Source organism: Petromyzon marinus, chromosome 1 (genome assembly GCF_048934315.1).
Source record: "Petromyzon marinus isolate PM22_M1 ecotype Great Lakes invasive population chromosome 1, UKy_Petmar_22M1.pri1.0, whole genome shotgun sequence".
Classification (NCBI taxonomy): domain Eukaryota; kingdom Metazoa; phylum Chordata; class Hyperoartia; order Petromyzontiformes; family Petromyzontidae; genus Petromyzon; species Petromyzon marinus.
Window position 1 is genome coordinate 10,786,643 of NC_133667.1, and position 15,571 is coordinate 10,802,213.

Consider the following 15,571-nt stretch of genomic DNA (forward strand, 5'->3'; position numbering starts at 1 on the left):
TGTACCCATGTAAAACACACACACACACACACGTGCACATCTACCCATGTAAAACACACACACATACACGTGCACATCTACCCATGTAAACCACACACACACACGTGCACATCTACCCATGTAAAACACACACACACACACGTGCACATCTACCCATGTAAAACACACACACACACACGTGCACATCTACCCATGTAAACCACAAACACATACACGTGCACATCTACCCATGTAAAACACACACACACGTGCACATCTACCCATGCAAACCACACACACACACACACGTGCACATCTACCCATGTAAACCACACACACACACGTGCACATCTACCCATGTAAACCACACACACACACACGTGCACATCTACCCATGTAAACCACACACACACACACACGTGTACATCTACCCATGTAAAACACACACACACACGTGCACATCTACCCATGTAAACCACACACACACACGTGCACATCTACCCATGTAAAACACACACACACACGTGCACATCTACCCATGTAAACCACACACACTTGTGCACATCTACCCATGTAAAACACACACACACGTGCACATCTACCCATGTAAACCACACACACACACCACGTGCACATCTACCCATGTAAACCACACACACACACGTGTACATCTACCCATGTAAACCACACACAGATCCCACATTCAGGCTTTACAACTGTTGTTATCACTGCTTCACACAAAACAAACCCCCCCCCCCTCCCCCGTGTAGTCTAATAGGCTGTCGGTGCATTCATTGTGCTGTTAGTGAGCACCTATTAAGTACCGTAGAGTGCACGGAGTGGTGGTGGTGGTGGTGGTGTTGACAGAACTATGCCCAGCCGCCTTTGTCTCCCCAGTGCTAGTGTTGACACACTTCTTCTTCTTCTTCTTCCGTATGGCTGATGTAGATGGCAGAGCAACGACTACAATTTCACATTCAGCTTGTCGAGTCAGATAACCGCGTCAGGAGCAGCGGAGTAGTGTATCGCTGTGATGTCTCCTTGGTATTTGTGGATCGGGGCACTGCGTCGCTACACATCGTACGGTCTGTTCTGGATTATCGCAGTCGCACGCCACAGGACAGGTTTTAATTTTCCTTTTGTGCATCAGCTATCCGCATCGGCCAAGGCATGTGTGGATGCTATTTAGGGTGGGACCATCAGCTTCGTGGAAGGTCAATCCCATGGATCTTCGGCGTTTGGGTCTTTCACAAGAAGGTGTTTGTGAAAGACCCAGCGCGGATACTGTACCCATATGAGGCTCAATTTGACAAGAGGAGGCCGCACCACCGGTTCAGATGTTCCGTAACTTGTGTAAGCGGGGACCAGGAATCTGACGTAGGCACCTGGGCTTGAAGCGCAGTGTGCTAACCACTGCGCTACCCGAACCCCGCACGCAGCAACAACCGCCAAGTGGCGGTGACGCCACCACGGCACTTGTGCCAGGCTATGTGCGCTTTAAGGTCAACGTGAAGCGTCGAAGGCTCCGCTGACAGGAGGTCACACACACACACACACACGTTTGTGCACGCACGCACGCACGCAGGCGCGACCAAACACAACAAATGCGCGCGAACAAATTCACGCGCGAAGTGAAGGGTTGAAAACCCGCTGGCAGGTCACGTTGACGGGCACGCGCAAAATTCAACCTACACGCACATTTACGCCTGGACACAGAGCCAAAACTACACACGGACCATAGCGCACACACACACACGCACGGACATGCCGACACACACCAACGTAGACAGGCACGTTTACACCTGGGCACGTGCTCAAATCACACGCAAACATGCGCAGAATGCTGCACTGATCATGAGCATGGCATTGTTTAGTCTCTCAAACGGGCTGTCTGCTGCTGCTGCTGCTGCCTGTCTGTCTGCCAAAACACAAAGTCATTCTTCCCATCGCAGCTGCCCGAGTCTCTTAAAGATTCCGCCGATACGCGATGTATAAAGCGCGCCGTGCTCCCCCCCCGCCCGCCCCCCTCCTCCCCTCCCTATCTCTCTCTCTCTCTTAAGACATTTCCCCCCGCGCCCACCCCCCTTCTTCTTTGATATTCTATAGCTGCGCGCACTGTAATTATTCGCGACACAACTCCCTACCCGTGGCACCACACCTCGGCCAAGGGGGAGGGTTTGGGTGAGCCGGTTGCCAGACAAAAGAGGCATCAGACAAAAGAGGGGGAGGCCGGGGTGGGGGGTGGGGTGGGGGGTGGGGGGCAAGGTGAGCGGTGGAAGGGAACGAGAGGCCGGGACGGAAGCCGCCGAGACGTACGTTGAAATCCTTTCGCACCGTTGCGTGAGCCAACCCCGCGCCTGTAATCGGAGGTGCGGGGGAAGGAACACGGGAGGAGGTGGTGGCGGAGGTGGAGGGCACAGCTCCGAGATGAGCAGCGGGAAGGACGACGGAGGAACGGCGGGCGGTTGCAGGAGGACGTGGGGAAAAGGGAATGACCGGGCCAACATGCCGGGGGATGACGAGAGGGCGACGATGAGAGTGGAAGGAGAGAAGGAGAGGGAGAGCCGGGAGGGAGTTGAGAGAGGCGCGAGCGGAAGAGTCTGTTTTCACAGTGGGCGGCGGTGGGGAGAGGGGAGCGATTCGGATGTGGGCGCGGTGGTGGTGGTGGTGGTGGTGGGGGGGGGGGGGGGTTGTGCCATGCAGAAATCACGTGATTCACGGGAGGTTTGAGATGATTTTGAAACACGGCTCGTACATAGATACAAGGGTAAGAGGGCGCAGCCCCTGTAGTTGGCTGCTCATGCCAATGCTGGCGGAAGGGCCTTCCCACTAGAGAGAGCTCAAAAGAGCCCCCCCCTCCCCCCGCCCCCACCGATTGTATTAGGCCTACTCTTCCAAGCGGTGTGACCACACGTTTTCAGAAGAGGTGCTCACACTTTACATGGGTACCTCTCCTTCCCCCCCCCCCCCCCCCCCCGCCTTGTGTATCGCTGCCGGGTGAGAGAGCCGTTGCCGCTGCTAACTGCCGCACTGCACGTACCGTGTGTCCGTTGAACTTCGTTTGCACCGCGTGTGGCCGCGGCCGTGCTAATCGAAGGTGCGAGGGGGGGAAGGACAACAAAGTAAGGACTCTTGTGGTAGCGGCGGCGGCGGCGGCGGCGGCTGCGTCCCTGTTAATTGTACAAACAGAGAGTTTAAAATTAAAAAAACAAGCAGGAGAATTGTCTCGGCACGAGAGAGAGCGAGCGCGCGAGCGAGCACGGCATTCCTGCGTCGCGAAACATAGAGGCGTCCAACATCATCATCATCATCCTATTCTTAGTTTTTTGAGTTATGGTCGAAACGTCGTGAGAATTTTTTTATTGTTTTATATATATTTTATTATTTTGTTGTTTCTCTTCAACGTGACTTTACCGAAAAAACTAAGAATATGAATTACTGCAGTCACGAAAGCTTTAAATCAAAAATCATCATCATCCGTCATTGTCATCATCGGCCATGGCCCATCCACTGCTGGATTGAGGGCCTCTCCCAGTCGTCGCCATTTCTCCCACGACCCTGCGGTGTGATAATCCGCCCTCGGCCCCCTCCCGTCGCTCACGAGCCCCGATTTCATCGCTCCGTCGCCCCCCACCTTCCCGTAGACGTGCCGACGAGACGAGACGGCGTTCCACCACTCCTCTGCCCCCCCCCGCCGCCGCCGCGTGCTCTTGTCATTATTTCATGACAGTCGGCCATCATTCCTTCAAGGCAACGGCGCGGCCTGCCCAAGCCCGCGTTTACGTCACGGGTGGTTTGAACCACTTCTCTAACCTGCGCATGTCCCTGTAATTGCCCCACCTGTTCCGTCTCTCGGTGCAAATCCCAAGCGCGCTCGGGTTAATGGCGCCCAAGCAGTAAACTGGTGCCCCCTGAGGGTGAGCGGCGCGCGTTTGCGGCGAGCGGCGAGGACGACGAACGATGCTCTAGAATAGCGACGGAGTTGTCGAGATGTTGACTCCCTCGCGTGGTATGCAGGAGGTCCGTGGGTTTGGAGTTTGCGGTGTCTCTCTCTCTCTCTCATCTGGGTCCTCCGGTTTTTCCCTCCCCATTTAGAATCGACGTCACGCGTTTTGGAGAGTATTTGGCTGCTATCAGGTTTCCCGCGCCTTCCGATTAACACGGTTGGCTACGTACGGTGCGAAAATTGTTCGTCGTACATACACTTCTCTTTGAGCTGTCGTTTGTGGTCAGGTGGCTGCCGGAAACGAGCTGCGTAGCTCAGTAGGCCTTGCCCGGTCACGTAATAAAATTAGTTCAGTCAGTAGAAACGTGAGAAATCCGATGAGCCGTGAAGGATCCTTCCCACAGTTGTCCAGTCGGGCGCGGGTCAAGAAAGTTACGACAACAAACGCTACAAACTAACGATCCAGCAGTGGATCAAGCATGCCTGATGATGAATTTGTTATCTGCCCAGGAAATTCTCCGCTGGGTACTCGGGGGGGGGGGGGGGGGGCGGGGGGGGGGGGTTTGTCCCTCCGCGTACCCTCTTGTTGGGTATTTAGCAAATTCCTTTCTAATGAGAGTTTGGCTTCGTCCGTGTGGGTGGAAACCGGAGAACCCCAAGGAGAAAACCCCCACCCTGCATAGGTGGGGGGCAGAGGGAGGTTGTGGGGAGCGGGGTGAGGGTGGCGGAGGGGGGGGGGTGGAGGAGGGGTGGGGGCGCGGGGCTAGAGGAGGGGGGTTGCGGTGAATAAGGGTGATGGAGGGGTGAGGAGGGGAGGGGGTTGGAGGAGGGGGGGTTGGAGGAGGGGGGGAGGGGGGGTGGAGGAAGGGGGGGTGGAGGAGGGGGTTGGGGTGAATAAGGGTGATGGGGGGGTGAGGAGGGGAGGGGGTTGGAGGAGGGGGGGGAGGTGGAGGAGGAGGGGGGGGGGTGGCCGCCATCGCGTCATTGCCCAGCTTTGAAAAATCTGCGCGCGATCCACGGACCGCTCGCCGAACAATAAGCGTCCCCTGGCCGGCCTGGCGGTGGCTGCGCTGCGGCACGTGGTCTCCCGCCCCTAATCCGGCGCTGGGGAGCCAGCAGCGAGGGCTCGCGGATCACCGCGCAGATGTTGCGAAACTCCCCTTGCCTTTGGGCGTCAAGGAGTTGCCAGGAGAAGGTGGTTGCAGCGACGACGTCGACTCCCTCCGCCCGTTCCGTCTGCACGGGATAGAGCGTTGCCCCCTCGCAACGTGTGCGTTTTCCTCCCGCGTGTCCAACCGCCTTCGAGGCCTCCTCCTCGTTCTCTCTCTCTCTGGCAGGGCGAGCGAAAGCTGTGTGGAGCTCTGATTGTTACCGTTGCATTTGAAGCTTTCGTGACTGCGGGGATTCACCTGCTTGGTTCTTTCGGTAAAGTCACCACCACGTAGAATGGAAATAAAAGAATAAAAATAAAACATAACGAAATAAAACTCTCACTATTCTCATTATTATGTTTTATTTTTATTGTTTTATTTCCATTCTACGTGGTGGTGACTTTACCGAAAGAACCAAGAAGTTGATTGTTACCGTTGGATTTGAATGGGGGGTGTTTGGCTGCTCATCCCAATTTGGAGATCCTGGAAATTCCACATTGGCCGGTGACGCTTGTGCATCACAGCAAGCAGCGCCTGGGTTCAAATCCCGACTCGGGCGTCCTTCTGCGGTTCTCCGGTTTCCTCCCGCAACGGGGAAAAATAACCCCCCGTACACTTTAGCTGGTATTGACGAAACTTGCCAAAGTACGTGTGTACTTTGAACTTCTTTCGCACCGTACGTAGCCCACCGTGCCAATCGGAGGTGCAACATCGGCCACTACTGTGAAACCCTGGCAGGACCCTCCAGGATAATGACCCTTGACACTCTGAGGCGTTTCCCCGGGTAAGCGGGTGCAAGTAATAATGCAAATGATGACGATAACGATAACGACCTCTTGACCTCGTCCAACCTCTCTCTCTCTCTGTCCGTCGTGCCCCTTCGCAGGCTCCGGGCGCCTGGCGCTGCCCCAGGGCCTGGTGCAGCGGGAGCTGTCGTGCGAGGGCTACCCCATCGACCTCCGTTGCCCGGGCAGCGACGTGATCGTCGTGAGCTCGGCCAACTACGGCCGCACCAACGACCAGATCTGCGACTCCGAGCCGGCCAAGATGCAGAACACGGCCTGCTTGCAGGACGAGAGCTTCCGCATCATGGCTCAGAGGTGGGCGCGAGTGTCGGGAGCGCGTGCGTGTGTGTGTGCGTGTGTGTGTGGGTCTGTCCGTGACCTCCGGCCAGCAGCGAGCCTTCGGCACCGCACGCGCCGGCCTTCATAGGTGCGCGCGCCCCATCAGCACTTGCCCCAACCGTCTGTGAAGGCTACGCCCGGGGGGGATCTTTGTCTTTGTGGGAGCGGCAGTGTGGCGGTCAGCGCTACGCTGCGCTGCGAGCCCCGGCCATGACCCGAGTTGGATTACCCGCTCACGGCCAACATCGGTGACGAGAATCTGAACCGGTCCTAGGCCCCTCCACTATGTCGACTCGGCCTCAAATGAGCACCCGGTGCGATGTATGAACGTCGCCACTGGGGAGACAAAGGCGGTCGGGCGTGGTGCCGGCCGGCCCACCCCCCTCGTGTGCCGTGCCGGCCTTCATAGGGTGCTCGCGCTAACAGCAGCACTTGCCCCCGACAGTCTGTTAAGGCTTACACGGAGGGGGTGTGGGGGAGGTCTTTGTTTGCGTGCGATTTTTGGAAACCTCTCCACCCCCCACCACCCCGCCACTGTTTTAACTGCCGCGCCCCGGACATCCAAACCGGGCAAAACCTCTGGGAATCCTCGCCGTTACGGGAGCGCACTAACCGCGACACCGAGGCATCATCCCGAGCGCACGTGTACGCGCTCTTATCCGCTATAATATACACACACACACACACACGATTTAAAAACTCTCCGGTAGCGGTGCGACCGCGGTCATCCGGGAACAAGACCGTGCAACGCGTAACGACGCTGCGGCACGATCCGCAAATACGAAGGAGACATCATCATCACGGCGACGATACGCTACCCAGCTGCCCCCCGACAGCGGTTGTCTGGCTTGACCACCTGAATGTGGAGCTGCGTAAGTTGTTGCTCTGCGTCTGCGTTGGCTTCCCGTTTGCCAAACGAATGCGTTGTGAGGTCGCATTCGTCGCGCGCAAAGCGCTCGCCACAAATGAACCGCAACACCTCGCTGATCTCGCCTAGGAGCATAGAGCAACATCACGCAAACTCTGATCATCCTCGCAGAGGCTTTTGGCTAGACGTCGAACGGTTGCGCTTTCAGATAGCGCGTCTGCGGCCGTCTTGGAATGCTCTTCCTTCCGATATTCGGCAGCCATTGGAGCTTCTAGATTCAAAAATAATTTGCTTAGAACTACTTGTTGTGTTCGGTTTTCCCCGGCACCCTTCAATTGGCATGGTTGGCTACGTACGGTGCAAAAGAAGTTCAACATACGTATGTAGAGACCCACAGACTCACATGGAGACCCATAGACTCACATAGAGACCCACAGACTACTCGCACAGAGACCCACAGACTCACATGGAGACCCACAGACTCACACAGAGAACCACAGACTACTCGCACAGAGACCCACAGACTCACATGGAGACCCACAGACTCACATGGAGACCCACAGACTCACACAGAGAACCACAGACTACTCGCACAGAGACCCACAGACTCACATGGAGACCCACAGGCTCGCATAGATTGAAAACGAATTTCTTTAGAACTTATTTCTGCCTTTTAGTTTGTTGTCCTTGTCCCAAACCTCTGATTCGCACGGTTGCCTGCGTACGGTGCGAAAGAAGTTCAACATTACATACGTACATCAGCCGTTCGAAAGAAGAAGAATATCTGTATCTCTTTAAACCTCTTGCTTTCTGAGTCGCGGGTTCTGATTAAACGCGATATCATTTTCTGCTTCTTCTTCTTCTTATTCTTCTCCTCCCGGAGTCGCCCGTCGTTGCTCGCGTATTTATTTCCCCCCCCCCCTCTAAATGATTTTCACATTCTTCCGCATAAATTGCCCGGCGACCATGTGCGCCCACGCTCTCTGCCTGCCTTCCCCCCGCGACGTTCCGTCCAATAAACGCCGTCGTTAATAATGAATGCTCCCGAAGCTCGCCGCCCCCCCCATCCCCACCCCCCTCTCCCCTCTTCGTCTCGGGGCGCTCGCCAAAATTAATATTTAATCGGAATCCTGAAAGCAAGTGTTCAGGTGGCGTTACGAATCCAATTTTAAATTGGTTTCAAATGACGGCTTGTGTCCACACCCGCGTCTTGCTGTCTGCTGCCTGTGCTCCCCCCCCCAGCCCCCAGCCCCCCCCCCCCCCCCCCCCGTACTTCCCACCACCGCCGCTGTCGTTATCGCCGTTCTTGATTATTCCCGGGCGATTCCGTCGAGGTTTTGTCATTGCATCTGCTGCTTCTGCCTGCTCCTGTCGTTGTTGGTTTTTTTGTTGCTTTGCGGTCGGCTCCTCGGTTGCATCGGGACATCAGGAAGCCACTGGAGCTACGCACTCTCAGATCGTCTCGATTGAAAAGTCACTTCTTTAGAACGCCTTTTCACGTCTAGTGTTGGTTTTGGTTTTCCTTCCCGCACACCTCCGATTAGCACGGTGTGCTAGGAGATGTTAACTCCCTCGCCCCGGTATGCAGGAGGAGGTCGTGGTTCGATCCCGACCCTCACGCCTGTATAGTTGGGAGTTTGCGTGTTCTCCCTGTGGTCGCGTGGATTTTTTCTCTGGCTACAGACGGTGCGAAAGAAAGTCTGCATGCATACATAGAGACTCACAGACTCAGATAGAGACCCATAGACTCACACAGACACCCACAGCCTCATAGAGACCCATAGACTCACACAGACACCCACAGCCTCATAGAGACCCATAGACTCACACAGACACCCACAGCATCATAGAGACCCATAGACTCACACAGACACCCACAGCCTCATAGAGACCCCATAGACTCACACAGACACCCACAGCGTCATAGAGACCCATAGACTCACACAGACACCCACAGCCTCATAGAGACCCATAGACTCACACAGACACCCACAGCCTCATAGAGACCCATAGACTCACACAGAGAGCCATAGACTCACAGAGAGACCCACAGACTCCCATATATTAAAAACTCATTTGTTGTTAGAACTGCTTTTTTGTGCTTGGTTTATTGTCCCTCTCCCGTACCTCCGATTAGCATCCGTGTTCGCTTGTGTTGCGCCCGAAACGTCGTGATTTAATTTTAGTTATTTTCATTTTATTATTTTTCATTATTATTATTATTTATTTTAATTTTTCATCTACGTGACTTTGCCGAAATAACCAAAGTGCTCGTCTGTCTCGTTTTCAAAGTGCTCATCTGTCTCGTTTCACTCCGCCAGCCCTCATCTGCGTCGCTCTTCTTGTCTCGCTGCATCTCCGCGTCCTTTCCTCTATCTCGTCTGTCGTCGCGTAGAGACGATGCGCCGGGCACCTACGAGGTTGTGGGTTCACGCCCTGGGAATGGGTGTGTCTCTATCTTCCCCCCCTCTGGCTGATGATGTTGTTTTTACACGCTTTTATTTAACTCACTCTGTCTGTTTTTGTTGTATCCTCAAATCTTGCAACTCGATTTTAACCCACTTGCCAATGTGGTATCGACTGCAAACTTGGTAGACTTATGTCATACTGATCACAGTACTATATTCTATCATAAAAAAATAGAAATATATTTTTAAACATTATTTTTTACACGTTATGTTTCGGCTTGGGTCTAATTGTCCACGGTCAACTGACGTTGGCTGTAATTGACCACGGGCCACTTACGTTGTGGCGAGCTTCAGGGCCACTTCCTGGAGTCGTGGACTTCTTCCATTACTCGTACGGTACGTTTCATTAAAGCGTGTTTTTAAAAAGTTTTTTTTATATATATATTATTTTGTTATGAGTCACACAGAGCCCCAGTCGCTGTGGGGCCCTGGGTTTGAACCCTGGGTCTGGGTGCCTCTCTAATTAAACGTTCGTCAGGGAACGAAGCCAGCAAGTTCAAACGTTCTGGGTTCGAGCTCCGGTGCCTTGTGTGTCTTTCTCCCTCTCTCTCTCTCTCTCTCCTTCAGCTTACAATGCTCATGTTGAGAAACTGAGGCAATGCCTCTGAAAAGCTAAGTTCGATCTCAGGGCTGGGCCTATCCGAAATTTGTTAGTTTCAGTTGGCCCCAATGGCCATTAGGGGGACCATTGAACCACGTGATGAGGTCGGCTCACGCGCAGGGGCAAGAAGCACTGTGTCGTCGTGCATGAGGGATGGCGACGACATGGGAAGAGCTTCATCCAGCAGTGGATCGACAAAGGCACCGGATGTATGTTGAACTTCTTTCGCACCGTACCTTAGCCGGCCAACCGTGCAAATCGGAGGCGCAAAACCTCGTCTTTCCTTTCGATTTACAGCTTTCGTGACTGCAGGCATTCATATGCTTGGTTCTTTCGGTAAAGTCACGTAGAAGGGAAACAATAAAATAATTAAAAATAATAATATTTTAATAATATTTTAATATTTTTATTATTTTATTGTTTCCCTTCTACGTGACTTGTCTTTCCTATTAACATCTGTATCCGGACCAGCATTGCTGATCCTTGCTGGTAGCTTGTATGTGGGGGGGGGGGGGGGGGGTGAGACTTGGTAATTGTTAAAGCTCATCAGTTGGGTCATGCACAGTTATGTGGGATCCTCGTGATAATTAGTGCTCATCAGTGAGTCATACCCAGTTTTCCGAATGCCCGGTAGAGGCTACGGTGTCAAATGGAATCCTAATAATTATCGCTCATCAGTGCGCCATGGGCCTTCGTGATAATTAGTGCTCATCGGTGAGTCATACCCAGTTTTCCGATTGCCCGGTAGAGGCGACGGTGTCACACGGGATCCTCCTAATAATTATCGCTCATCAGTGCGCCATGGGTCTTCGTGATAATTAGTGCTCATCAGTGAGTCATAACCAGTTTCCGATTGCCCGGCAGAGGCTACAGCGTTATTATAGGTCTTCGTAATAGTTAGTGCTCATCACCGAGTCGTGAACCGGTTACGCGCCTCCGATTAGCACGATTGACTACGTACGGTGCGAAAGAAGTTCGACATACATACACACACGCACACACGTGTGTTTGTGACTGTAGGTGTGTGGGGAGCGGTGGTGCAGCGGTTGGCGCGCTGCGCTTCATACCCGGAGACCCGAGTTCAATTCCCGCTCACGGCCACGGCAGCAGTGACGACTATGTGGACCGGTGGCTGGGCCTCCCTAGGTCTACTCAGCCTCAAATGAGTACCTCGTGCGGGAGACAAAGTCGACCGGGCGTGTTGTTGGCCACCCACCAAACCCGCCCCCGTCGTGTGCCACGGTGCCGGCCTCCAGCCGTGCTGCTCGCCTAACTGCACTTGCCGCAACAGTCTGTTGAAGACTATACGGGGGATCTTTGGCTTTTTGTGTGCGGGGCGAGGAGGGGGGGCGACCGACCACGCATTCTCGTTTTAAATCAAATGCTCATTAAGCGCTCTGCGCTGCCTCCGTCTGATATCCCCCCCCCCCGTACCTCCAGAGGATGGCGCTCAGAAATAAAGGAAAAAAAAAACACAAAACCATGCTCACTGAGTCACCGCCGCAATTATCGCCGACCGCGCAAACGCGGTATTTTCATTCCCCGCTAACTGCTGCCGCCAGCAGAAATGTTTAAAGGAGGAGGAGGAGGGAGGGAGGGAGGAGGAGGAGGCAGGAGGAGGAGGCCCTTTTGGGAAATTAATGTTGGTGAACAATTGACCCTGGAACGATGGCATCCGGGGCGAAGCGCTCTTGGAGGGTTGACGTGGGCATTACGGGCGCGTGGGGCGATTTGGGGTGAGGGTCGTTGCGTAAACCGTCACGCGGAACTCCCACTCACCCTCGCGGCGGCGGCGGCTTTTGGCTGGCCATCGGACGCAGACGGGTCACCTGCATCGCGGGGCGCTTTCGGATAGCGCTTCCGCGGCTGTCTGGAGCGCGCGGTTCCTTGTGATGTTAAGAAGCCACCGGAGCTACGCGCTTTTCAATCTCGATTGAACACGAAATCTCTTCAGAACGGCCTTGTTGCGTTTGGTTTGGTGTCCTTCCTCGCACCTCCGGTCAGCACGGTTGTCTCTACGTACGGTGCAAAAAGAAGTTCAACATACATCGACGCAATATCGCCGCCGTCGCTTCTTTCCTTCAGCCAGGTCCGACGACTGCTGCGAAGATGACAAACTGACGAGCATCCGAGGGTTTGCCCGTAGAGTCTCTTGACCACCAAAGACAAAGATCCCCGCGTATAGCGTTCACAGACTGTTGTGGCAGGTGCTGTTCGCGAGCACCTATGGAGGCCGGCACGGCACGCGAAGGGGGTCAGTGGCCAACACCATGCCCGGCCGCCTTTGTCTCCCAACAGTAGCGATGTTTACACATCACACACCAGGTAGTCATTTGAGGCTGAGTCGACCTAGGGGAGGCCCAGGACCGGTTTAGATAATCGTCACTAGCGTTGGCCGTTAGCTGGAGTTGAACTCGTGGCCACCCGGTTCGTTGCCCAGCGCGCTAACCGCTAACACTACCGCTCCACACTACCACCGGTGCCACCACCTACACCGCCACAACCACCACCACCACCACCACCGTCTGGTTCTAGGTCTTCCTCTGGGTGCCACTCCAATGCCGCTCTCGGCCGCTCGGCCTTCCACCGCCCAGCACGCTTGGCCCCGCTCGTCGCAACCTCCTCTTCCCGATTGCATCGAAACAATCATTTTCCTTATTATTGGTTCTTTCGGTAAAGTCACCACGTAGAAGGGAAACAATAAAATAATAAAAATATAAAACAATAAAATTCTCACGACGTTGCACGACTGCAACACAAGCAATCATCATCAGGTGTGAAAATCATAGCAAGAAAATTTAAAAAGTGGCGGGTTTTTTTTACATTAGCACCACGGAGAGCGATTTGACAGTTTGTTCAGATGGACGAGTCCATCTTATGTTCGGAAAAGCGGAGTGGGGAGACGAAATAATGGATGCGGTCTGAAAGCCACCGTAAGCGTGAACAATAATGGATGCGGTCTGAAAGCCACCGTAAGCGTGAATAATCACACTTACGGTGGCTTTCAGACCACATCCACCGAAAGCGTGAACAATCACGCTTACGGTGGCTTTAAGACCGCATCCATTATTTTTTTCATCTCCCCCCTCCTCTTTTCCGAACATAGATGGACTCATCCATCTGAATAACTGCCAAATCGCTCTCCGTGGTGCTAACGTTAAAAAAAACGCCACTTTTTTCAAATTTTCTTGCTGTGGTTTTCACACCTGATGATGATTGCTTGTGTTGCAGTCGAAACGTGAGAATTTAATTGTTTTATATTTTTATTATTTTATTGCTTCCCTTCTACGTGGTGACTTTACCGAAAGAACCAAGAATATGAATCCCTGCAGTCACGAAAGCTTTAAATCAAAATTTATTTTCCTTGTTTGGACTTTTGTGCTTCCCCATTGATACGCGGTTTTGACGTGGCCCTGAACGAGGACCGCTCGTCCAGAAACGTCGCCAGCGCTTGCAGAACTCGCCGGGTAACTGGCCAAGAGGAACTTCGCGCGTAACAAGTAAACATTTATTGATTGATTGATTACCGCCACCTGCTTCTTACTCAGTAGAAACGCGCAGAGTACATCAATGACCACTCTTACAGTCTCATCACCCCCATCTGTCTTCCTCTTGTTAGACAGTTGGCATGTCCTCCCAAGGCCCATCCTGACAGTCCCATCACCATTACAGCACAGCAGCAGGCCTATTCGGATATCACCCTCGCCACCCATGTCAGCCGTGGCTGGGAATCTCACTCTTTGTTCACCCCCCCCCCCCCCCCACGGCACCTCCGATTAGCATGGTTGGCTACGTGCGGGTGCGAAAGAAGTTCAACGCGCATGCATACCTACAAACTCGGGTCGCCGGCTACATGCCACAGTGCGCTAACCCATTGTGCTACCAACTATGCCTGCCTGCCCGCCTTCCCTTCCCCCCCCCCCCCCCCCACACAGTAAAAATCGTAATAATTCTTAATAAATATGCCAGTTATTTGATACCCACAAAAGGGCCTGATTCCCATCATCACCCTCTCACAGGAGGGTCCTGCACTGGGGATGCTTGGCCCAGCTGTGACCGAGAGTCGCGGCACCGGTGGGGGGGGGGGGGGAGGAGGTTAACGTAACGCGGCCCTGCCACTAAACCACGGCTCTCGCGGGGTGCTCCGCCGCTCCTCTCCCCCCCTCCACCTCCTCCCTACGCCCGCTCCCCCTGCACCCCCCCCCCCCCCCCCCCCCGCAGATGCAACAACAGGACGCAGTGCCTCGTCGTCGCTGGCAACGAGGTGTTTCCGGACCCCTGTCCCGGAACGTACAAGTACCTCGAGGTTTGGTACGAGTGCGTCCCCTACAGTGAGTAGTCGCAGAACGTGCGCACGCACACGCGGGCAACGTTACGCCCTTTAACAGGCTGTCGGGGCGAGCGGTACTGTACACGAGGGGGTGTGGGTGGCCAGTAACAAGCCCAGGCCGCCTTTGTCTCCCCAGTGGCCATGTTTACTACACACCGCACCAGTCAACCAAGGGGAGGCCCATGGCCGGTTCAAATAATCGTCAGCACGATTTTAACTAGCTTGCAGTCCACCGCTAAACCCGTACATTTTTTGTTGTTGCACCCGGCACACCGTATCCAGTATTCCTCTCGCTCTGGCTGTGGCAACTAATCCCATTGCCTTCTCCATTCTACCTGCGGGCCTGGAAGATATTCGGTCTGATCACCAAACACACGTGTGTTCCACGCCTAGCCTGAGATACAGCTGTTAAACCAAACAATTCAGTTATGTTGCGCTCACCAAACGGTGCATTATGGGAAGTCACCCGCGATGCCTTGCACTGCACCAGCACCACTGATGTCGTCGGGTTTTTTGTCGCACTATCGGCTGCGTCGCCGCTCCCAACCCCATTATATAACGTCTGTAAATGTGTGTGAAGATACCGAGGCATTTAAACGTTTCTGCTGAAAAATGATGATGATGTTATCTGAAAGAAAGCTCATCCCGGAGTGGGTCTTTCTGCCTTGTCTCTGATTAGGCTGACAACGAATCGCACCTCCGATTAGCACGGTTGGCTCTGTACGGCGCAAATTAAGTTCAGCATACCGTAGACTCTCGATTATCCGCGTGCGGTTTATCCGATTTGCGGATTAACCGCGCACCTGAGATTGTGAACATTAATTAATAACTCGTGGATTTTTGCCTTAAGCCCAAAATGAATAATCTAGAAGCAGTTACACATTGTTAACCCTGGAAATGTTTATTACAAGTCGCGTGCTTGAACCGAACAAACATGTGCTTTGGTTCATGCAAAATCTACGTGATCGCCTGCGCAGTATAGTATTTGCAATACCTTAACAACAGTGAGCGTAGTTTGATCAATTTTGGTTTGCGTGGCTCTGCTGTCCACTTAGTGGGCCGAGTCTTCTGCGCGGGAGCAGAAAAGTGTTTGCACTGAGCACG

At 53.8% G+C, this 15,571-nt stretch overlaps 1 protein-coding gene across 8 annotated transcripts in view; it reads left to right on the plus strand.

The window, feature by feature from the left end:
* The window catches only part of LOC116942196 (adhesion G protein-coupled receptor L2-like), a 213,143-nt gene that overhangs the window by 127,638 nt on the left and 69,934 nt on the right, over nt 1-15,571 (plus strand). For all 8 annotated transcript variants that reach the window (XM_032953872.2, XM_032953862.2, XM_032953909.2 and 5 more), the window contains 2 exons: nt 5,963-6,176; nt 14,359-14,468. In XM_032953872.2, the coding sequence (XP_032809763.2) occupies nt 5,963-6,176; nt 14,359-14,468 (324 nt within the window). The remainder of the gene's footprint in view (nt 1-5,962; nt 6,177-14,358; nt 14,469-15,571) is intronic.